The following is a 23745-nucleotide window of genomic DNA, read 5'->3' on the forward strand; positions in this document are numbered from 1 at the left end:
ACATGGGGGGTGGAATATGTCCCAGAGCCCATGGGATGGTTCTGTTGATGGTTCAGATGATTTTAACTTTGGCTGCCAATTATGTATGTATTGGAGTGTCATTGATACTTCATGTTTCTAACTGCTGTTCACCACCCAGAGTCACAGTGTTGAGATGGGTGGCCATATACATTGAAATAAATAAATAAACAATAAAGTACATATTACCTACCCCTTCCTTTAGGCCAGAGATGCACAACCTGAAGCCCTAGCCCAGGCAGCTCCCCAAAACCTTGGCTGCAGCAATTTATTGTCCAGTGTTAACTTTTAATGCAACAGAAGGGAAAAATTATTAAATCTATGATAGCAAATGAGACGTGAACTGTGAAAAATTGTTGTTTGTCCTGGCCCCTTGTACTACAGTCCTGGCGTACAATTTGAAGATGAAATGTGTTCCTCTGCCCTCCAAAAGTTTTACATACCTGCTTAGCTTTAGATTTTACCTATGCCAAACTGCTGAGGAAAGGGTAAATACTGAAACTGATATAATTGATAAACCAGAAGAAAAACCTTTTGTTTAAGAGATTTTATAAAATTATGTTGTGGAGTACCTCCCTTCATGCCCCCCACCCCCGCCCACCAAGCACACATTATTTCAAGACACTTCTGTGGGGCCTCTGCAGTGATTCTGAGGCAGGTCTGGATGCATCTGATTTTATGACATCACCTGCTTTATGGAGTTGAGTCAATGTAGTTCTGGTTCTGTGGTGATTTATTTGAAACTGGAATGAAGCTCTTTTTTCACTTTGTGGTGCTACATCTGCGTAGGGCTTGTGGGCCTGTTTTCCCATTGCTAGGAACTCATAAGAGGTCATCTCCTATTTACTGAATTCAAGAGTTATTACAGGTAGTCCTCCCTTAACAACCCTAATTGGACGGGCAACTCCGCCACTAACTGAATTGGTCGCTAAGTGGGAAATGACATGACCTCAACTATGCTTCCTGCTGGAAAGAGACAAGACTATTTAGTTTCACACCTTTGGGTTTTGTTTGCCTCCTAACCGCTCCCCCACCCTTTGAAATGCTTGAGTGCCTGCTTACTGTCTTGTACACATCGAAAGCAATGTGATCGTGCCGCAGCCTGGGGCTGGAAGCCACGGGCACGCTGTGGAAACAGCTTACTCTCTTGAAATCCTTTTATCTCCAATCTTGCTGCTCTGCAAGGATAGGGGGCAGAAAAAAAACAAGCGATTTCTGTAGAAGAGCAAACTGTAGAAGAATTGCATTGCTCTTGATGTGTAGAAGAGCAAACAGCTTACTTTCTTGCAATCCCTTTCTTTCCAACCTCTCTGCTCTGCAAGGAGGAAAAAAAGAAAAAACCACAGGTCAAGCACAGGACAACACATACTAACTCTAATGGCGATCATGCGAAGGTTGTAAATGTTTGTAAATGGGCTGTAAAGTTATTTTTTCAGCACTGTCGTAACTTTGAATGGTCGCTGAACGAATGTCTGGTAAGTGAGGGCTACCTGTACTCTCAACTACTTTCCCATAGAATTTCAGCATACAGCATCCTGTTGCCAGTGCCTATCTATAGGTACTGTTTTGAATGTGTCTCTTCCATTCCGGCCACTGCAGCAGCTTTCAATCTTTTACATGCAAGAGAGGAATGGTATCTTTGCAACCAGAAAGCTTTCCTTCATAGCAATAGTTCAAGAATGATTTTGTAAACAACCAGACAAATGCACATATCATGAACTGAAACTATATATGCTTGAGGGGATGGAAGACTAGGAATTTATTTTATTTCTGTTTAGTATAAGATGGAGGTGAATAAAGTTTTGTTGCTCCAGAACTTGCAGTAGTACAGATGGTGGGACACTGGATGGCATTTTTTGTATTCGCCAGCTGGACAGCTAGAGGATGAGCGCTGACTGCTTGTGGTATTCTCTATGTTTTCTCGGTGTTTCTCAGTCTGTGAAAGTAAAGATGATTGCAGATTAGCTTCAACTTGCCTTGTAAAGGAGTAGAGCATAGAAATGGTGTGGAAGTGCCCTCATTTTCAGGTTAGACACATAATGTTACCAGTTTGCTAGTGGAAAAGTTATGGGTCCTGCTCTTTTGATTTATGACCACTGATTTTGTTGTGTGTTAATGTATACACTTATTCATACTGTATATTTATATTGCTTTATTGCTATATATGAAAATAAAGATAGTATTTTGCCTATATTTTATTTTGTTAAATAAAATGTAGTTATATAAGATTTTATTTTACTTTTAGCACTGTTGAAAAGTCCTTCCTTTAATAGTGATCATTGTAATGTCAGATTACTATAGGATTACAAGGTTACCATTCTCTGCATATGGTAAGGTTGAATTAAGAATTTAAGAAGTATACACAATTTGACTAGGGTTGTTTGAAATTTGCTTACAACTGTACTTCTCTATCTGTGTACCTAAGTTCACTTATACTTAATATTTATGTACTGCTTTTCCTTAAAATGTCCCCAAGGCCATTTAAAGGCAATATTACTTCATTAAAATAATACTGATAACATAAAAACAGTATTTGAAGTAAACTGCTGTCAATTACATTACAGGAAACATAGCATTTAGTAATTCAGTTTCTGAATAAAATGTACTGATTACCTGTGAAAACATTAAGATCTCTTTCCATGACATTATGAAAATAACCTTCAACTTGAAGTTATAGCATGAAATATCATGTAACTGAGAACCAGATTTTCTTTTTTGTGAAATTTATTCTGGAGCACATTCTTTTTATCACCTACAAAATTGTAAAGACTCAGAAAGAAACATAGTGAATCTATTCTTCTGATATGTACTGTATTTAAATAATCATCCAAGAATTTTCAGCTAGTGGTAATGCATCCTGGTCAACACAGGAGTGGAATCATCTAAGCCTGAGATAAGCAACTTTTGGGGGTTTGTGCACACATTTAGGGTTTTGAGAGCATGTTTTGTGAACTCTCACAAAGTGGCTGCCATACTAGCTGTAATTAGTTATGGACCACCCCCTTTACCACTGTTGAAATTGCCCCGTGAGTATTCTAGGTTGTTTGTCTCTACCAAACCAACTTACTTCTGATTCTTTTTGCTGGGTAGCAAAACCATGTAAAAAAAAAAAGAAGCCTGTCTGCAGCCACTCAAGATTTTCATTTTCTAAGAATACCTGTGGGATCTTTATTGGCCCTGGAGACATTTTTGTAAATAAAGAATGTCAGATCTGGTGCTTTGTATTGTTGTTGTCATCTTCCCATTTATTATTTTAGTTAACTTAAAAGATGCAAACAGCAGGAATGAGAAAAGATATAACAGGTGGGTGGGCCATAAGAGAGCCTCCTCGACTGCCCCCCCAATCCAAGCTTTCTCATATTACTGGTTTTGAATTCACTGTGTGCTTTACTGCACAGTGTGTTTGTGCTTTGTGTACGTTTGGAAAAAATCTGAGGATTTAGCGTGGAATAGGTGAAAAACTAAAATAAGATCACGTCAAAGGATACTTCTCCTTATTCAGTTTTCCGGCTTTAATACATATATACCCTTCCTCGTGCATCAGCAGCTGTAGTATAGTTCATCATTATCGCTAAGGCCGAGCCGACAGTCTCTGCCAAGGCTGTAATATTCTTTTTCTGGCTGGCGTCCAGCAGCATCAGGACACTGATATGGTCTGTATAGGATTTCTTATTTTTGTCCAGACCTTGTCAAGGTCAACATTTCCTGAGTTTTTATAAGCAGACAGATACTTAAAAGAGGAAATTGTCATTCTATTTGGCAGTGTCAGTTGTCTAAACCTTAAGGATGAACAGAGATGGAACAGTGCTATACAATCTAGTCGCTTCACAGTTTTTTTTAATCATCTCCCTGTAACATTTCCTAAAGAGGCAAGAAGATATTGCCTGAAAAATGTATTGTTAACTACCTTTCACTTTTTCTTTTTTTAGCTGCATAGTGTTGTATTCAAGAAATCAACCTCCAGTCTGTTTTGGTAAAACTATGCTATCGGAGCGATTCTCTCTTTGTGATCTGATAAGAAATTGGTTAGGGACAATTACTTCATTGTTTCTATTTTATTATTTAAGCTTATCAAACATGTACAGGTAGTCCTAGCTTATTGATCACTCGTTCAGCGACTGTTAGAACTTAAGACAGTGCTGAAAAATGAGACTTACAAACAGTCCTTGAAGTTGTGGCCGTCACAGCATCCCCACAGTCACGTGATCATGATTTGGGCACTTGGCAACCAGCCCTTATTTACAATGGTCGCAGTGTCCCATGGTTACACGATTGCCATTTGCAACCTTCACAGCTGGCTTCCAACAAGCAAAATCAATGGGGAAGCTGACAGGAACTCGCAAGTTGCAGTCACATGACATTGTGCTTAACAACCGTGCTGCTTAGCGGCAGAGTTGCCGGTCCCAATTGTGGGACAGGATGGAGCTTGTAAACTGGCATTCAGAAGACTCACCCCATGATAAAACTGGAAATGGAGCTTGTAGGCTATCACTCAGAAACCCACCCCCAGGACACTGGAAGGGACAGGGCCTACAAAATGATGTCTGGAGGCATATTGGGCAGTTAGCAGATATTAAGCTGGCCAATTGCCAGGTAAGGTAGTCCTTGAGTTACATCCATTTGTTCAGTGACAGTTCAAAGTTATGATGGCACTGAAAAAATGCTTACAACTGGGCCTCGAAGTTCTGGTTGTTGTAGTTCCCCTGCGGTCAAGTGATAAAATTTGGGCCCACCCGCATTTATAACCGCCCCCTGCTTCACCCCACCCGCTCTTCCACCCCCAGCTGTCCATCATCTTCTTAGCCTGGGAAGAGGCAGGAGTCGCAGGCAAGTGGGCAAGAGCTATGGGTGGGACGGTGGGTGCTCTGGTCAGGTGCCAGGGAGTGCAGGGCTTGAGGCAAAGCAGGGCTTGCTGCCGTCCGGCATTGCTGAGGCTTCTAGGACTGGGGCTGGTGCTGGGCTCGAGGTGGAACTCTGGCCAGTGCTGAGACTACTGAAGGCTGCTGCTGCTGAGGAGTTCTGCCTCAAGCCCTGCACCACAGCAAGCCCCACGCTCCCTAGTGTCCGCCCGTGGCACCCACCCCCTGGCCCCTAGCTCTTGCCTGCCAACCTGCTTGCTTGGGACTCCTGCCTCTTACCACATTGTGGTCATGTGCGGTCCTCACTTAATGATCCACATGGTCTTGGGATTATGATGGCAACCAGGACTGCGGGATTTCAGTCACTAAGCAATGCGGTCATGTGACATCATGCTTTACGACTGCATCACGTTAGCAGTGGAAATCCCGGTCCCAATTTCCGTCAGCCCGAGGACTTTACGCAATGGGAAGAAGTTGTGCCTGCTGGCCATTGCTCTGGTATCTGCCTTGGCACTGGGGGAGACGGTGATCCAAAGCTACATACGTACTGTATATTTTCTTTGTTTATGTATAGTGTTAAACTATAGTTTAACTATACTTTGCTGAATAAATTACATATGACTTATAAATAAATCATAAATGCCTGACTTATTACTGAAGGATTAGTTAAGCCTTACAACATTTTTATTAAGAGCTGCTAATAATTCTGTAGCGTAGTGATTGAAATTGGCTATAAAGTGTTGTCTGTGTGAAAGGTTAACAGAGTAACTTACAGCCTGGAACTAAAGTTTTTTTTCCCTTTTTTCTTTTCTTGATTTCTTTTTAAAAATAAATATTCATTGAATGTATCTGAAATATATATCCAACTTTATAAAATTGAACATAAAATCATACTTTTCATTATAAAACTTCATGTTGTGATATGAAGCATGCAGTGACTGTGATGCTTTGCAATAAAATAACTTCAGAATAACTTCAGCTTAATTGTTTATCTTCCTGAGTCCATTTGAATGAACAACCATTTTATTTCAGAACTCACCCAAAATTACAATTTTTTTATTTTCTTGGTTTTATTGAATTTACAGATATTGCTTTATATAATTAGATGAATTACAGAAATTAGCTACTATAATTATTATACATCAATTGAAGCACTTGAAATCTAGGAAGCCTCCTAGATATGTAGACAGCCCCTAATGCTTTGAAGGAAGTGATTTTCTAAGAAAATCAATGTTTTTGTTGCTGTAATAAAGGCATTCATATATTTGTATGATATCTACCTCTGCCACCATTGCCTTTAAACCATTTACCTGAATATGCTCTAATTTTAGGATATGGAGTATAACCCATCATGTAAGAGAATATTGTAGATATAAATTAATCCACTTTAACTGATTTTGTAAAAAAATAATTAGATTTAAAGGTATAGGTTGGATTTTTAAAATGTTCTTAATTTTTTTTTGTAAAAATAAATCTAGCTCAAAGATATCATCATGAATAGACTTCTGCAACTTTCTGTACATGGGGCTTCTCTTGAAGACAAACCAGAAGCTGCAGCTGGCACAGACTGAGGCTGCTTATCTTTTAAACCAGTGTAATAGAATAATAAGAGCAATGAAAAATCTCGATAAAATAGTTAAGAGCAGAGACATCACACTGACAACAAAGGTCCGCATAGTTAAAGCAATGGTGTTCCCCGTAGTAACATATGGCTGCGAGAGCTGGACCATAAGGAAGGCTGAGCGAAGGAAGATAGATGCTTTTGAACTGTGGTGTTGGAGGAAAATTCTGAGAGTGCCTTGGACTGCAAGAAGATCAAACCAGTCCATCCTCCAGGAAATAAAGCCAGACTGCTCACTTGAGGGAATGATATTAAAGGCCAAACTGAAATACTTTGGCCACATAATGAGAAGACAGGACACCCTGGAGAGGATGCTGATGCTGGGGAGAGTGGAAGGCAAAAGGAAGAGGGGCCGACCAAGGGCAAGATGGATGGATGATATTCTAGAGGTGACGGAATCGTCCCTGAGGGAGCTGGGGGTGTTGACGACCGACAGGAAGCTCTGGCGTGGGCTGGTCCATGAAGTCACGAAGAGTCGGAAGCGACTAAACGAATAAACAACAACAATAGAATAACATCTATCCTGTAGATGCTACATTGGTGCAGCTTTACACATTTTCCATGTGCCAGAGTGAAAAGATAAGGTATAATGGTATGTTTAGGGCCTGAGAGAAATTGACATGCTCACCAGTGGACTTTTAAAAGAACAACACCCTCACTAGTTCATACTGAGGCCATTAATAAAAGATGGAAAAAAAATTTGTCTTAGCAACAAGATGAAAAATTGGATCCTAAATGAAAGCAGTTGCTGAGATTTCTCTAGCTTTTTTTTCTATCGTTTTTCAGTACCTCTTGTTAATAGAAATTTGGGGAGAATCTTGTTTTCTGCTGAAGTGGGCTGCCATGAGCTTGACATGTAGTGGACAACATACGTTATCAGTAGAATGGCATAGTTTTTATGTTGTGTATTACATATGTTATATTGGAAAAGTAAGGTTTCTCTTGCAGCAAATATATGAAAACCAAATCACATCATTTGTGTGTTTTTTTTAACCCCCCCCCCAAATGTTGTTTCTTAATACCAAATTGCAGTAGATAATAGGCTAAGAAATATATGTAATTAGGAATATTCCATAGCAATTAAAATTAGTGTTTAACATATATAGAGCTCTTTATAAGCCCATGTGAAGTTTACATTTGAATGAGTTTATTTAGCTTTATTAATTTAGTAATATTAATCATTGAATGACTAGATATTTCTCCATTTGTTGCTGCCCTTTTCCTGCAATTATAGAATTCTGAGTATGGTTTCTTATAGTACTTGTCCCCTTGTAGAGGGCAGGAGAATTGAAATCCATGCTCAGAGTTAGGCTTGATGTTTCCTCCTTGCTTTCTGCTATTGATGGGAAGTCCCTTTTGCTTCATCAAGAAAAAATAGGTCACTGCTTTGATAAATATAATACTGGTATTTTGTCCTTATTATAGTTTATTCCAATCTACTCCTCCTGACACACTGGACTAAAATTTCCATGTGTCCTGAACATCTTAACAATTGGGAAGGGCTTCTTTATTGCTCATTACTAATATACCATTGGAAGATGAGACCCCCAGGTCGGAAGATGGTCAAAATGCTACTGGGGAGGAACAGAGGATGAGTTCAACTAGCCCCAGACGTGATGACACAGCTAGCTCAAAGCCGAAAGGACGGCTAGCAGCAGACGGTGCTGGTGGTGAACGGTGAATCCGATGTTCTAAGGATCAACACACCATTGGAACCTGGAATGTAAGATCTATGAGCCAGGGCAAGTTGGATGTGGTTATTGGTGAGATGTCAAAATTAAAGATAGACATTCTGGGCGTCAGTGAACTGAAATGGACTGGAATGGGCCACTTCACATCAAATGACCACCAGATCTACTACTGTGGACAAGAGGACCACAGAAGAAATGGAGTAGCCTTCATAATTACTAGTAAAGTGGCTAAAGCAGTGCTTGGATACCATCCAAAAAACGATAGAATGATCTCAATTCGAATGCAGGGCAAGCCATCTAACATCACAGTGATCCAAATATACGCCCCAACCACAGATGCTGAAGAAGCTGAAGTAGAGCAGTTCTATGAGGATCTGCAGCACCTGCTGGACAACACGCCTAAAAGAGATGTTATTTTCATCACAGGAGACTGGAATGCTAAGGTGGGCAGTCAAATGATACCTGGAATTACAGGTAAGCATGGCCTGGGAGAACAAAATGAAGCAGGACACAGGCTGATAGAATTTTGCCAAGACAACTCAATGTGCATAAAAAACACCCTCTTCCAGCAACCTAAGAGACGGGTTTATACATGGACTTCACCAGATGGACAACACCGAAATCAGATTGACTACATCCTTTGCAGCCAAAGGTGGCGGACATCTATACAGTTGGTAAAAACAAGACCTGGAGCTGACTGTAGTTCCGATCACGAACTTCTTCTTGCACAATTTAGGATCAGACTAAAGAGATTAGGGAAGACCCACAGATCAGCTAGATATGAGCTCACTAATATTCCTAAGGAATATGCAGTGGAGGTGAAGAATAGATTTAAGGGACTGGACTTAGGAGATAGGGTCCCAGAAGAACTATGGACTGAAGTCCGCAACATTGTTCAGGAGGCGGCAACAAAATACATCCCAAAGAAAGAGAAAACCAAGAAGGCAAAATGGCTGTCTGCTGAGACACTAGAAGTAGCCCAAGGAGGAGGAAAGCAAAAGGCAACAGTGATAGGGGGAGATATGCCCAATTAAATGAAAAATTCCAGAGGTTAGCCAGAAGAGATAAGGAATTATTTTTAAACAAGCAATGCGCAGAAGTGGAAGAAGACAATAGAATAGGAAGGACAAGAGAGCTCTTCCAGAAAATTAGAAACATCGGAGGTAAATTCCAGGCCAAAACGGGTATGATCAAAAACAAAGATGGCAAGGACCTAACAGAAGAAGAAGAGATCAAGAAAAGGTGGCAAGAATATACAGAAGACCTGTATAAGAAGGATAACAATATCGGGGATAGCTGTGACGGTGTGGTCAGTGAGCTAGAGCCAGACATCCTGAAGGGTGAGGTTGAATGGGCCTTAAGAAGCATTGCTAATAACAAGGCAGCAGGAGATGACGGCATCCCAGCTGAACTGTTCAAAATCTTGCAAGATGATGCTGTCAAGGTAATGCATGCTATATGCCAGCAAATTTGGAAAACACAAGAATGGCCATCAGATTGGAAAAAATCAACTTATATCCCCATACCAAAAAAGGGAAACACGAAAGAATGTTCAAACTATCGAACAGTGGCACTCATTTCACATGCCAGTAAGGTAATGCTCAAGATCCTGCAAGGTAGACTTCAGCAATTCATGGAGCGAGAATTGCCAGATGTACAAGCTGGGTTTAGAAAAGGCAGAGGAACTAGGGACCAAATTGCCAATATCCGCTGGATAATGGAAAAAGCCAGGGAGTTTCAGAAAAACATCTATTTCTCTTTTATTGACTATTCTAAAGCCTTTGACTGTGTGGACCATATCAAATTGTGGCAAGTTCTTAGTGCTATGGGGATACCAAGTCATCTTGTCTGCCTCCTGAGGAATCTGTATAACGACCAAGTAGCAACAGTAAGAACAGACCACAGAACAACGGACTGGTTTAAGATTGGGAAAGGAGTACGGCAGGGCTGTATACTCTCACCCTACCTATTCAACTTGTATGCAGAACACATCATGCAACGTGGTGGGCTTGAGGAATCCAAGGCTGGAGTTAAAATCGCTGGAAGAAACATTAACAATCTCAGATATGCAGATGATACCACTTTGATGGGTGAAAGCGAAGAGGAACTGAGGAGCCTTACGATGAAGGTGAAAGAAGAAAGTGCAAAAGCTGGCTTGCAGCTAAACCTAAAAAAAACCAAGATTATGGCAACCAGCTTGATTGATAACTGGCAAATAGAGGGAGAAAATGTAGAAGCAGTGAAAGACTTTGTATTTCTAGGTGCGAAGATTACTGCAGATGCTGACTGCAGTCAGGAAATCAGAAGACGCTTAATCCTTGGGAGAAGAGCAATGACCAATCTCAATAACATAGTTAAGAGCAGAGACATCACACTGACAACAAAGGTCCGTATAGTTAAAGCAATGGTGTTCCCTGTAGTAACATTTGGCTGCGAGAGCTGGACCATAAGGAAGGCTGAGAGAAGGAAGATCGATGCTTTGGAACTGTGGTGTTGGAGGAAAATTCTGAGAGTGCCTTGGACTGCAAGAAGATCAAACCAGTCCATGCTCCAGGAAATAAAGCCAGAGTGCTCACTTGAGGGAATGATATTAAAGGCAAAACTAAAATACTTTGGCTACACAATGAGAAGACAGGACACCCTGGAGAAGATGCTGATGCTAGGGAGAGTGGAGGGCAAAAGGAAGAGGGATGTCATGAGTAAGGATGGCGAGCAGGGGGCTCCCATCCAGGATGTAAAGCGCATGCGTAGTACTGAGGAATTAGGTAGCCATTCAAAGAGTCACAGATCGGGCCCGCCCTAGCCTTTGGGGTTTATATGTCTGGGTTTTTCCCACGCTTCTTCAGTTTGTTAGGATTTTCTGTTATGTAGCAGTAATAAAACACTAGAGACCTATTCCTTGTCTCAGCGTGGTTCCTGGCTGTTAGGACAAGGGGCCAACCAAGGGCAAGGTGGATGGATGATATTCTAGAGGTGATGGACTCGTCCTTGGGGGAGCTGGGGGTGTTGACCGACAGGAAGCTCTGGCGTGGGCTGGTCCATGAAGTCACGAAGAGTCGGAAGCGACTGAACGAATAAACAACAAAAAAATCATAAAGCACTTTTTCCAAGGCTGTCGTAACTTCAGACCATCATTAAACGAACAGTCGTTAAGGGAGGACTACCTGTAGTTCAACGACATCTGGTGTGTCATATGTTCTCTACTGCTGATCCAAGAATATGATAAATAATGGAGGAATGAGGTCCGGATGAGAGGCACTAAGGCATTCTTTAATACATCTACTGTCAGCCCTTCAAAGTAGATCAGATTAGCAAACCACAGTCATGCATGCTAATATTACTTTTATTATAAAGTTATAGTAACAGAATCTTGCAAGTCTGAATGTGGTCCCCCCCGCCGTTATCTTTGTGACAACTAGGAAAGGTCTTCTCTGAGACGCTTAATCAGGTTACAGTTCTCACCCAGACTCAGATTTCTTTTATCTGACCATTTTCTGGGTTGCAGCTCTTCCTCCTGTTCCTCAAGGTTATTCCTTCTTCCCAGTACATCTACTAAAATTACCCTTTTCTGAAAGTGTTTAGACTTTCAAAACCTCCTCAAGCCAACTCATGTGTTCTTCACTATATGCTTAGACTCTTGTAATGGGCTCTACATGAACTCCCTCTGAAGATAACCTGGAAACTGCACTTTAAACAAAATACAGTGTCCAGGATGTTAGAGCTGACAGTGCTATTGCATTATTGCAGTGACTCTGTAGTCACTGACTTGGTTGCCAATAGGTTTCCAAGTTGAATTAAAGTGTGGTTTTTGACTTATAAAGCTCTATAGGGCTTGGCTCAAGGATACCTTACAGATTGTCTCCTCCATGTAGAACCTGCTTGGCCCATGAGTGCAAGCAGGGATGGGATGCGTAGGGCCCTGTTCCTATGAGAGATTAAAAGGACAAGGATCGAAGGTAATCACTAGAGTTGCCCTTTCTGTGGAACACCTTATACCTGCAGATGTGCCAGATACCCTTCTTATCTGCTTTCCTATAAGCCATAAAAACAGTTTTATTTCAGTGGGCATTTGGTGATTGTTTTTTAAACAACTTTGAAGAAATTTCTCATGTAAAAAAGAAATGATGGAATCAGATGGCTTTGAAAAATAAGCGGAAGCCTAATCTCAAAATGCTTACTTGTCACCTTCTCATAATAGTAAAGTCATCTCTCTCTCTCACTCTCTGTCTGTCTGTCTATAAATAAAAATAAGTGTGGACTAAATTGGGCCTGTGCAGATCCTTTAGTGAGATACTTTAAAATACTCTGCTGGATCTGTTCTAAGACTTGAAATAGCCCAGCCACTCAAAAGCACAGTGTAGCTATTTTGTGGCCCTCCCAGTATCGTCTGGCATATGGGTATAGGCCAAAGAGACATTTCCATTAGAATAATGGTACTAGTTATCCCAGTGGAAATGACCTCTGTACATTGTCTTGTATGAACAGTAGATGTTAAGAGAACATGAAGCAGCTGAAGCTTTGGGTGGCTGCAGCTGCTTCTTGCTTTAAACAGTAGACCCAGAAGGATCTCACTGAATGATCTGAATAGGCCTACATAAAGCTACCTAAAGGAGAAAAACCAAAGTTCAGTCTTACTTGGATTTTAGCTAAACCTTTGTCAAAGCCCCTTTGAATGCAAGTATGTTTTCTAACAAAAACTGCTGTAACCATTCTTCATGTAAACAGTTCTAATTTTTTACAAAAATCCGCCATATGCAGCATCTAGTAGTTGTTTCTCAAAACTTAAGTTTTTATGTTCTAAAGAACCCTGGACAATGCCTTATTGAAAAATAATAAATGTAATTGTAAAAATAATGATAAAATGTGTTCCTGTGCTATATTGGTTTCTATTTCTCAGTATTGTACTTCTTTTGGGAGAGAAGGCAGTGGCCTATTTATGTGCAAACCTGAAAATATGCAGCTCTTTGACAGTAGCAAAAAAACATGAGTCTCTGATAAGCATGCCAGAATGTTTTGTTTCTCATTACCTTTGATTTAACTTTCACTAATAGTTGTATATGAGGAATATAATTCACTGTACCTAAACTGTACATCTTGGTGGCTCTAGGATCATCTCCTCTGGCCCAGTGACATACTTGCTTTGCCATATACATTCCCATATTTTTGTTTTTACCATTCCAAATGGTTCTGTCTCTACTTGTTTATGCAGCTGTTGAGCTGGAGCCTTGAATAGAGGCAGAGGATATATAATTTTTTTACTGTTTCCTTTCTTTTAGTTAGGTCTAGATTATTTTTCTTTGAGCAATGAAAAAATAACTGCATTTAAAATTTAACTGCTGTCGTATGTTTCTATTGAGCGATAAACAAAATTATACATTTTATCTTCAGGTATTGTTTAGATGACATTAATTGCTTGCATCTAAATAATACTAAAAAGAAGTTTGTCATAGCACATGGTAGAAGAAACATATAGTCATGTTCCAATAATTACCTAATTTGCTAAAGCCATGAAGTTTCTGTATGAGTGATTTCCCCAGTTTTACACATAGACTGAAGTAAGATAGGAAGAAAGATTAAAAACCCTGGTAAGTGTAAGCAGAGGCCTTAAATATAGTTAAGCAGAATCTTAATCTGCTTTCTGTTGCTGCTACTACCCTACCTGAATATAGGAAAAGTTTCTATCATGTGCTTGTTGTTTTAGAAGTCTGAGTAACCAGTGTTTTATCATTGTTTCTTGACGTGAATTGCTTATAGTTGGTTTCAACATTCTAGGTTATTCACAAATGTTATATAACCATATGTCTCCTTAACCTTAAAATTACTTTTGTGCATTCCTTTCACAATCTGTAATACATTTTGAGTACATAAAATTGTATTTAGAAAAAATAAAAGTACAAATAAAACCTCTGTTACTACTCTTAGCATATGTCTTAACTTTACAATTTTAATTGTGTTTTTTTATTATTTATTTTTTAAGCAGGTAAGGAAACCTTAGACAGGATGCAAAGTTGAAATATGCTGAAGTACAGCTTTCCTTTACCTGGTGCCATTCAGTTAACATATTATGTCTCTGAATAGCTAAGACTGAGCTCTCATTATTAATTATTTTGTGAACCCTTTCATATGTATTGAAATACATAAATCATTTTCTTTCACTGTGTTTAAGTGCAGGAAAGCAATTGACATACAAAGATGAAGTAGATTATAATTCAAAATAATCTGAAAGCTAACTTTTTATAAAACGTATTAATTGTTTCAGGCAAAAACTCTTTCTCCAGAATGAAAGTATTCCAGTTATCTTGAATACATATTTCAGTCAAAAGGTCATTCTTAAAGAATCAACAGATATATCAACAGATATGGACAGGTCCCATTTGAAAGAACCATTGCTTGCTAAAAGGAATGCATCTTTAGCCTGGATATTTAATTTATCTGATATAAAAGACAATTGGTCTTCAACACCTGCAGTTAATCAGGTAGGATTTATTTTGTGATTTAATGTTTTATATAAATTAGTGAATAAATTGTTGAAAACAATGAACACGAGAATTTGTATATGCTCTCATCTGAGCAAGTTTGAATGTTAGATAGGGAACAGCCTTCATATAATTTTTTATAAGCAGTTCTTTCCCACAATCTCTAATGCAGTACTGAACTAACTTGTAATATTATTTTATTGTATCCTTAGCATTGCACTGAAGGATATTGCTATTATGTCTTTAGCAGTTTGCAGCTCACCTTGTTTATATCTCTGTTTCTTTAATTTACCATACTTTCTAAAGAAGTAGTGTATAAGAAATAAATGGCTGTAACATTGAACAGCACCATGATGTTCCCATCCTGTTTGTCCATAACATGTATTAGAACTTCCTTTCTGTTTCTTTCCCATTTGTGGATATTTGGATGGGTTACAAAGTATAATGACATGAGATAAATTGTGCTATAAGTTATTGGGAGACAGCTTTAACAATGAATTTCATTATTCCCTAAAATTAGTTCCTGTAAAATACATTATTTCATTTTCTTCCTAATAACAGTGGCTTACTTGAGCCCTCTAATATTTATCATCGTGGCATTAAAAAAGCAATTAAAAATAGTTTCATGATTTGTAATTATATGTGAATGGTTAATGTCCCTTAGGTAATGGATTGTTAAACACAATTAGGAGAATTAACATGTAACTCTTTTGTCCTAATAGTAATGGAATACTAGACTAAAAAGAAGAAAGTGAACATATTTGCTCATTTATTATTTTACACAATTTTGTTACCAAACATGAATTATTTACATCAATAGCATATTACTGCAATGCCTTTACCTTTGGTTGTGTTTAAAGATTGTTCACTCACTGAAAGAGTCTTTCAGTAGTGCAAAATTACATTGCCAAAATGTTTGGGGTTCACAAATATACTGAACATACATCAGTTGTAGAGATTGCTTGCTTATTTCCTAACCAACTTAAAATATTGGTGTACAATTCTTTAAGGCCCTTAGTGGTAAAGAAACAGGTTGCCTGAATGGGTTTTATTGATCCATGCTCAAGTCCTGTGATCACCTTCAATCCTCTTGCTACACAGCTCATTTTTGAAGGTGAAAGTGAGAGCAGAGAGGTTCATCTTATTATGATGACTGGAACCTTTAGAGACCTGCAGTTGAAACAGGCACAGGTATGGCAGCAGTGATAGCCATCAGTACCTTAATCAACTTTTGTATTGACTACTGTCGTTTTGTACTATTGAAAGACTATTTGGAAATTTCAATTCATTCAGAATATTACAGCCAGTGGTATGATACAGGGAACGTTTTACCTCCCCTTTTTATATATTTTTTAGGGGGCTGGTATTGATTAGGCTAGCTGAAAGACTGCAGAATTTTCTGTCAGATAATCTACACAAGAACTGAGGTTTTCCTGAGTCCTTTTCTGTAGGTATTCATGTTGAAATATCCAAGAGGGTTTTCTCATTACAGCCTCATCCCTGAATCTCTTGCTCCTGGAACATCTATAGAGCAGCTTCAGTACTTGCATATAATAAAGCAATTACTTTTTTCCCTTTTTTCTTTGAACTTCTGAGGCCTACAAAATGCATTGAGTGTTATGAGTTTTGTTGCTTGCTTATTTTAAAATGTTACATACTGCTTGTTTCCATTTGTGGCAGCACAATTAAAACCTGACTAAAACCCCTTAAAGATATATACAAAAAGGCCTGATTTGTTTTGCTTTTTTTAATGAATGCCTCTCTGATTTCCTAATGCAGGAATAGCTGGATCTAAATTACTTACAATAAATAAATAAATGTGATCTAGAGAGAGGAAGTTTTTTCTTGTTACCCTCCTCCAAAACTATAATGCATCATTTTGTGTTATATTTTAATAAATCTTCCCATGTATTAATTTTCTTGAGTAGGATTTATTTTTTTAATGTTTTTTGTCGCTTTAACTTTGCTTGGAACACAGTTTATAAATATATAGGTGTATTTCGTAAGAACCAGTGTGCTCAGGCCTGGTACAACTTTTAAACTGAAGCTAAATTCTCTGTATTTTAGAAATGGATATAGCCTAATTTTTGTCCAGTGTTATCCAGAACATAAATTGATTGATATGAGGATATCCAAATTATTCTGGAATACGTTCTGAAAAACATTGTTGAAGCCAGCAAGATGGAGGCACTGCATGTATTTCACTTCTGAGTAACTGAGTTTGGCTCCCAGTTTTATAGCCCTAGTTTTATGAGGCTATTGCTGCCATATTCATCACTGATGGTGGAGACTGTTTTGTGTTTGACCAGTAAAGCAGGAAGAACTAACCTGGATAGTTTGGCCTTTGGACTCCTAAAAAAATAGGATAATTAAACATATTCCCCTTTCCCAATAATTTGTGCAGTAATTTGAACCTCCTCCTCCTCTTCCTCCTCCAGGTTACCTGTTCCAGTAAGAAGACTTCTAAAAATACAGAAAGTTGTTTCAATATTGAGCCCAATGTATCAGTTATTTCCTTGAGTGAGTCTCTTCTTGATGTTGTGGAGATGCAAGGAACAGTTGAAGGCACTGCACTCCAAGTCCACGTGGTTATTCAGAGAGTTTATTACTTGGTTGCTGAAGATGGTTTCAGATGTCATCCTCATGGAAATAACCCTCCCCAGAACATGGCACCATTGTTAAAATCAGACCTGCAAAATTTAAGGTAAGTTATAGAATGTGGCCTGGTATGATTTGTAGCACTGAAGAAAACTTAAGTTAAAAGGAAAGCTAAAGAGGACCTGAGATGAGCTTGTTTTCAAGCAAATCTTGATTTTTACTGAAGGTTATAATGTACCTATACTATACAGTAGAATCTTTCTTTGAAACAAACATTAAAGTTGGTTTAAATCCATTGAGTTGCTCAGAACAAAACACAGTGCAACACAGCGCCACTTCAGATATTTCTTGAAATACTTGAGCAGGACTGGGCTTGAAGTCCATTCTAGAAATCTTTCCTGAATTTGGAAGGCCACATCTAGTTTGCTCATTCAGATCCATTCACATTGTGAAACTACAATTAGGAGCTAGAACATTGAATCAAGACCTAGCTCATTATGTCTGCACTGACCGATAGCAGCTTCCAGGATTTCAGACAATGGTGTTTTAGTGAACCTATCTGAAAATGCCAGAGGCTAATGCTGGAATATTCTACACAGTGTGTATACAATTATGTTTCAAATACTCAATAGTGCATAAATAGTGAAGCTGACCTAAAAACCAGCTGAAACCAAAAATTCCTTTACAGGCAGATTTATTAAAAGACTAGTTGTATCTGGCCTGGTTTACCTTGATGGATATATTTTAAACAATTATTTAAAGTCATTTAGCAATAATAAAAACCTACACACTGCTTTAAATCCCACTTTATATGTTTCTGATGATCTGTGCCTACTAGTGAGCAAACAACATAGTTCAAAAAGTTTAGTAGTTTATATGAGGTCTTTAAAGTACAGGTAATGAAGAATATATACATTTTAATTTGTCTTATGCAAAATCAATTTTACAAGGTGTGATTATGCTTAATAACTTTTGATAAGTTTTATATAGCATTTTCTTTTATGTAATTCTAAGTGGGCTACTGATTTGGATCTGAATTATTCATAAACTCCTTTATCATTTTTAAACTTCTACATTAAAAGTTTTGCATGTCAACTTACATTTATTTAACATTATTAAATTTATTGCCAGATCTTCATCTGAGTAAAGATAGTATTTCTAATGCTATTGCCAATGTTTCAAGGTGAGTCAATTAGAACTGAGGTCATTTCTTGTGTTTGCTCTAAGGAAAACCAAAACTTGAGTTACACAAAACTCATTTTAAATTGGTATTTGCTGAGACTCAAGAGGGATGACAGGGAAAGGACTTTTCTGAGTTAACAAATGTTAGCATCTGTCTTTTTTTTTTTTGTGGGCAACTTCCAGTCTGTTTACAGCATACCATTCATTTTTTCAGCTAAATGTTTCTAAACAAAACATTTCATGAAAGTATGATTTTAAACAACACTTTAATACTTCTGGGATGCATATTTTTGAGTGCAAGATAAACTGGAAGCAGACAATTTAAATGTTGCTCACTGAACACCATATGATACCAGATGGAAGTATTTTGTGTGTCTTGTAAATGAAATATGTTTTTAAATTGTCTCCGAGATGTTTTAAGTATCAGTTAAGGGTAGTCCTTGACTTACAACCACAATTGGGACCAGAATTTCCATCGCTAAGGATGCAGTTGTAAGGTGCGATGTCACATGACCACATTGCTTAGTGACGGCAATCCCGGCACACCCCATTGCTGTTGCAAGCAAATTCCACCAGTCGTTAGCTGAGGACCCACTCCAATCCAAGCCATTCTGGGCTTGGTCCTTCTCAGTCACAGTAAGGTAAGGGACTACCTCCCCCTACCTGCTTATTCTCCCCCACCCATTTCTGCCCTTTTGGCCACCCTGCCTTATGGGGCAGCAAGCAACCCCAGAACTATGTGGCTCTGGGGCTGCTTGCCATACTGTGGCTCAGGAGCTTTTTGGCATGCCATGGCTCTGGGGCTGCAAGAAGCCCCTGAGCCACAGGGCACTGCAAAGCTGCCCCTGGAAGCCTAAGCCACCCCAGCCCAGTCCCAGCCTTAGTTGCCCTTGCCACCCTGCACTCCGAAGTCCCTGCTGCCTTACACCTCACTTCCCCAGCTGACCTTTGCCATCTTCTTGCTCCTGCTGCTGACAAGGCATGCCCAGCCTGGCCCTTCATGCCAAGAAGACCCTTTGAGCCACGCAGCTGGGCCAGGCTGGGGCTGGGCTTCATGCTGTGCTGTGATCAAGGGCTTCTTGCAGCCTCAGAGCTGTGGTGTTGCTTGCTGCCCCGCAAGTCAGGGTGCAGGGCGGCCAAAAGGCAGAGATGCGGGGGAGATAGGCAGGTGGGGGAGTTGAAGCACCCCTGTGGTCGTAAGTGTGGGCAGGCTGTCAAGCACCTGCATTTTGATCATGTGACCACGAAGGCACTGCAACAGCCATAACTTCGGGGACTCGCTGTAAGTCCACTTTTCAGCACCATCATAACTTTGAATGGATGCTGAACAAATGGTTGTAAGTTGAGGGCTACTTACAGGCTGTTTTATTATTTTTGTCTGAATGTATCAATGACATGTAGAAAAATATAAGCAGATTCTACTGTGAAGTTTAAGGAAGTATAGTGATTTGGAGACAACTATATGCATACCGGATACAACGTTTCTTTATTTCTCTGATAATCTTTCTCTTCTCTTTGGAATTTCTGCCCTTACAAAAGAGCTCCCACTACACACAAACCCATTCAATCCTATATCCTACTTAAAGTTTTTGAAGTTCCCAGGAGAGCACACTTTGTGCAGTTACTTCAGTACTTAATGATACATGCTAACAGTTTTATTCTGACCAAAGGACAGATGAATGTTCTGTTGTTGCTTTACTTGGCCACAGCTAATAATTTAATCAATTCTGACAACTTGGACTATTGCATGATAGTATATATTAATAGATGAAAGTGCCTTACAGAGATAGTATAAACCCTCCATCCAACATTCTAGATAGAAGACCGAGATGGTAGGGATTGATCCAAATCCCCAATTGAGTACATGAATTAAATGAGATTTAGAGATTTCCTGTACACATCACACATCCCTGTGAAGAATAAAATATGGAAGGAGTAGTGTCCATCTCGGAAGTTCGCAGTTATAAACGCCTGGAGCAGAGGAAGCAGCACGTAAATAGATGGTCAGTCAGCTTGAAGGAATAGCAGGAATAGTTTAGCAGCCTCCTTTAGCAACGAGCTGCAGATTGAGGGAGTGCAGCATATTAGAAACCGTGTAAGCAACTGGAGAACTAATATGTCTCTTAGGGATTGCTAGAGCCAGGAAGAATATGTGTTTTTCTGTATTGACTTGATGTGCCTGCATTTCACTCTTTCAGCCAGTGGGGAGTCGGTGCATTGATTTAATAGTGTGCTTGGTTTGAATATACTAGGCCTGATCAGCAGGAAGGCATACTAGAATGGTCTAAGTGAGATACAGCCACTGAAGAATAGAAGCTGATTTTAAAAGTTCATTAGTTTTTTTTTTTTTAATCGTATGGCATAGCAGTTCAGTGTTCATGCTGCTTTTTTTTGCTGGGAAATCCTTGTGAGGTTCAGCAGCCAGATGTGTAGACTATTTAGCTGTGACAAGTCATGTTGCCTGGGGTGCACCATGAGGTGGCTAGTCTACATTGCACCGAGTTGGGCTGAGAGAAAGTGACTGGCCCAAGGTCACCCAGCCAGCTTTTGTGCCTAAGGCGGGACTAGAACTCTCAGGCTCCTGGTTTCTAGCTCAGAACCTTAACCACAAGATCAAACTGGCTCTCAGTTCATTAGTTGGTAAATGTTTTGACATCTGATGATATTGTATGACATACACTTCTTATGTCTATTAAAAATAGAATGATAATATAAATTATGGTCAAGCCAGGGCACTTCTTAAACAACAGGTCCTGGAATGGAATGGCAAAATTAGTTGAATTAGTTCCGTACAGGTGTAAACCCTAAAGTTTAAATCTGAAGCTAAATCCACAATCAGCCAAATGTCTCTCTGCTTTGGAACTGCCTAAACATTGCAGTGTCTTCTTGCACGCTCAGTTTAACATTTTCCATCTGCTCTGTTAGAAGATTAATAGGACCCCCTAAGAGGAGTGGACTTGCCTTTGTGGCTCAGGAGTGGACAAAACAATTTGGTGTGTCTTATTATACTGTGAATATTTATTTATTTATTTATTGAATTTTTATTGCCGCCCATCTCCCCCAAAAGGGGACTCTTTTATTTTAGGGATATTTTAGGGATCTACACAGTAAATTTATTATGTCCTTGTTAGCAAACTTTCCTGCCTTTCTCTCTTCCCTATTTCCCTTGTTATTTTTAGTCAGGCAGAGTGCTACAGGCTATAAGGTAGAGAAATTTTGTGTTACAGCCTATAGGGTATGGCAACTGATTCCAAGGGGTTTGCCAGCCAAATAGGTAATCCAGGTCTCCAAAGCCATAGCAAAGAATCTCTCACTGCATTGATGCTGTTTTCTATTTTATTATGCTAATGTCTGTTATTAATAGAATAATAACAAATAATAGCTCCTAAGCTATATAAAGTTGCTGGCCTTTGTAATAAACTATTTAACTAACCTTCAAATTGTAACAAATATATTCAGTATATGAAATTTAAAAACCAAATGATCAGGCAACTTAATTTAGCTCATCTACAAAGCACTCATGATCATATTTGTATGAATAGATTGCTAGTGAGATTAAACTATGTGTTGTATTGTTTTATTAGGACCTGTTATAGCATAATGTCAACCAATACAAGTTTTAAACTAGATTCATGTCTTAACCTCAGTTTAAGAAGATAGTTAGAACATTGTTTGTTGGAGCTCAGGCCTGAACATCTTTTTCTCTTCCAATGGGAATTCTCCTGTAAGCTGCATGTAGGATTTTTAAGTTTGTGAAACTGAAAAACCAATTTGGCAGTAAGTAACATGGTAATCCAGGTAATTGATTCCAATAACCATTAATAGCTTGCTAGCCTTTACAAACCATAGTTTCAAAGCGTGCTGTCTGACCAAGACATTTAAGACTCTGCTTCTTTTCCTTAAGTTTTTACATTTGCTTGGCTTTGATCCCCCTCCACTACTTGCACCTCTTGTTACCCTGTTGTGGTTGTGGAGCCTGACTCTTTTCAGATTTGATTGTGCACCTGCCTCTCACATCTGTGGTCATTTCTGATGCTCTGGAATTCACTTCACGCCTATCCTGGTTCATTTGGGCTTCCTAAACTGTGGTCTTAATGCACCATCCTCCTAGTCATTTTGTGCAAACTGCAACCATACTAACTAGTCAGCAGTAGCACTAAAAGAAATAAAGAACTAGATCCATATGTGCCACCTTGTCTCCAACAGTTGGCGTTCGCTTTATCACTTGCCCCCAGCACCTTATTTACAGTGTTTAAGAAAGCTTGGAAGTTTTCACTGAGAGGAAGTGGCATGGATACAGTTATAAAGGCAGGCATGTGCCTTTCTTTTCTTTTCCCAAGGTCCAACTTCTCCAAACACAGGTAGGATAGGTTACCTAGTTTACCAGGCAAGGCAGGGAGAGAAGCATCTGTAGGATGAACTGGGCTGCCTAGCATCAGTGGCTGGAGACTCTTCATGTACACCCACCCATCAAACTGGAGAAGGTCTGGCAGAGGGAGAGAAGAGAGATCGCAAGATCCCCACAGCTGCTATGTTCTGCTTCTTTTGCCTGCGGGAGTTGCAACTGCTGTCAGCAGCCTGATTGCTTGGAAAGGCAGAAGCAAAGGAAGATTGAAGTGAGATGAAGCTGCAAGGAGGTCACCAGATCTGGAGCATCATCCCAGTGGCACATTCCCAAGTTTGGCAGACACATGTTGCCTAGGCTATGTCCTCTCTTTGGATGATCTTCCTCAATCTCTGCTGTGGTGAAGAAAAGCTGGGAGGAGAAACAAGAAGACTGCTGTTTGTCCCTTCACACTTTAGCTTTGGGAAACGGTGTGATCATGTGAAAAAGTCCTGTCCTCCCCAAAAGAAAGAAAAATAACAGAGCAAACTTATAAGCACCATCCTAAGTAGCCTTTCCTCAACCTGGAAGAGGTGAGCATCAGCTCTTTTGGTGAAAAGTATCTAATGTAGCTGGGAGGCTTTCAGTGAGACGGGCCAGTCAGGTTGCTTCTGCAAAGCATATCTGTTTAGGGCCATTATTGGAATTAAGGAATCTGGAGGAATGACTGACAATGACTCTGACTGGGATATCTGTCAAAGTACTGGTGTCTGGGAGATAAATCCTACACTTGTTCCACTTTTGCCTTCAGTAGCAAAAGGCTACTGTATTCCACCAAGGCAATGAGGGCAGTGAATGAATATAACTTCCTAGGAAACTGAAGCTTCCCTTTGAAAGATGGGCTGTTTGCAATGAAGAGCCTGTAGCCTCTCTGTGATGTAGAGTTATAGCACCCTTCACCCTTGGCCGGACTGTT

General features: G+C 39.4%; 1 protein-coding gene across 2 annotated transcripts in view; it reads left to right on the forward strand.

Annotated features, from left to right (window-relative positions):
• The window catches only part of LOC134494217 (DNA repair-scaffolding protein-like), a 158026-nt gene that overhangs the window by 47370 nt on the left and 86911 nt on the right, over positions 1 to 23745 (forward strand). For both annotated transcript variants that reach the window (XM_063299263.1, XM_063299264.1), the window contains exons 4-5: positions 14449 to 14665; positions 17104 to 17369. In XM_063299263.1, coding sequence (XP_063155333.1) covers positions 14449 to 14665; positions 17104 to 17369 — 483 coding nt within the window. The remainder of the gene's footprint in view (positions 1 to 14448; positions 14666 to 17103; positions 17370 to 23745) is intronic.

This window comes from Candoia aspera, chromosome 3 (genome assembly GCF_035149785.1).
Source record: "Candoia aspera isolate rCanAsp1 chromosome 3, rCanAsp1.hap2, whole genome shotgun sequence".
NCBI lineage: Eukaryota > Metazoa > Chordata > Lepidosauria > Squamata > Boidae > Candoia > Candoia aspera.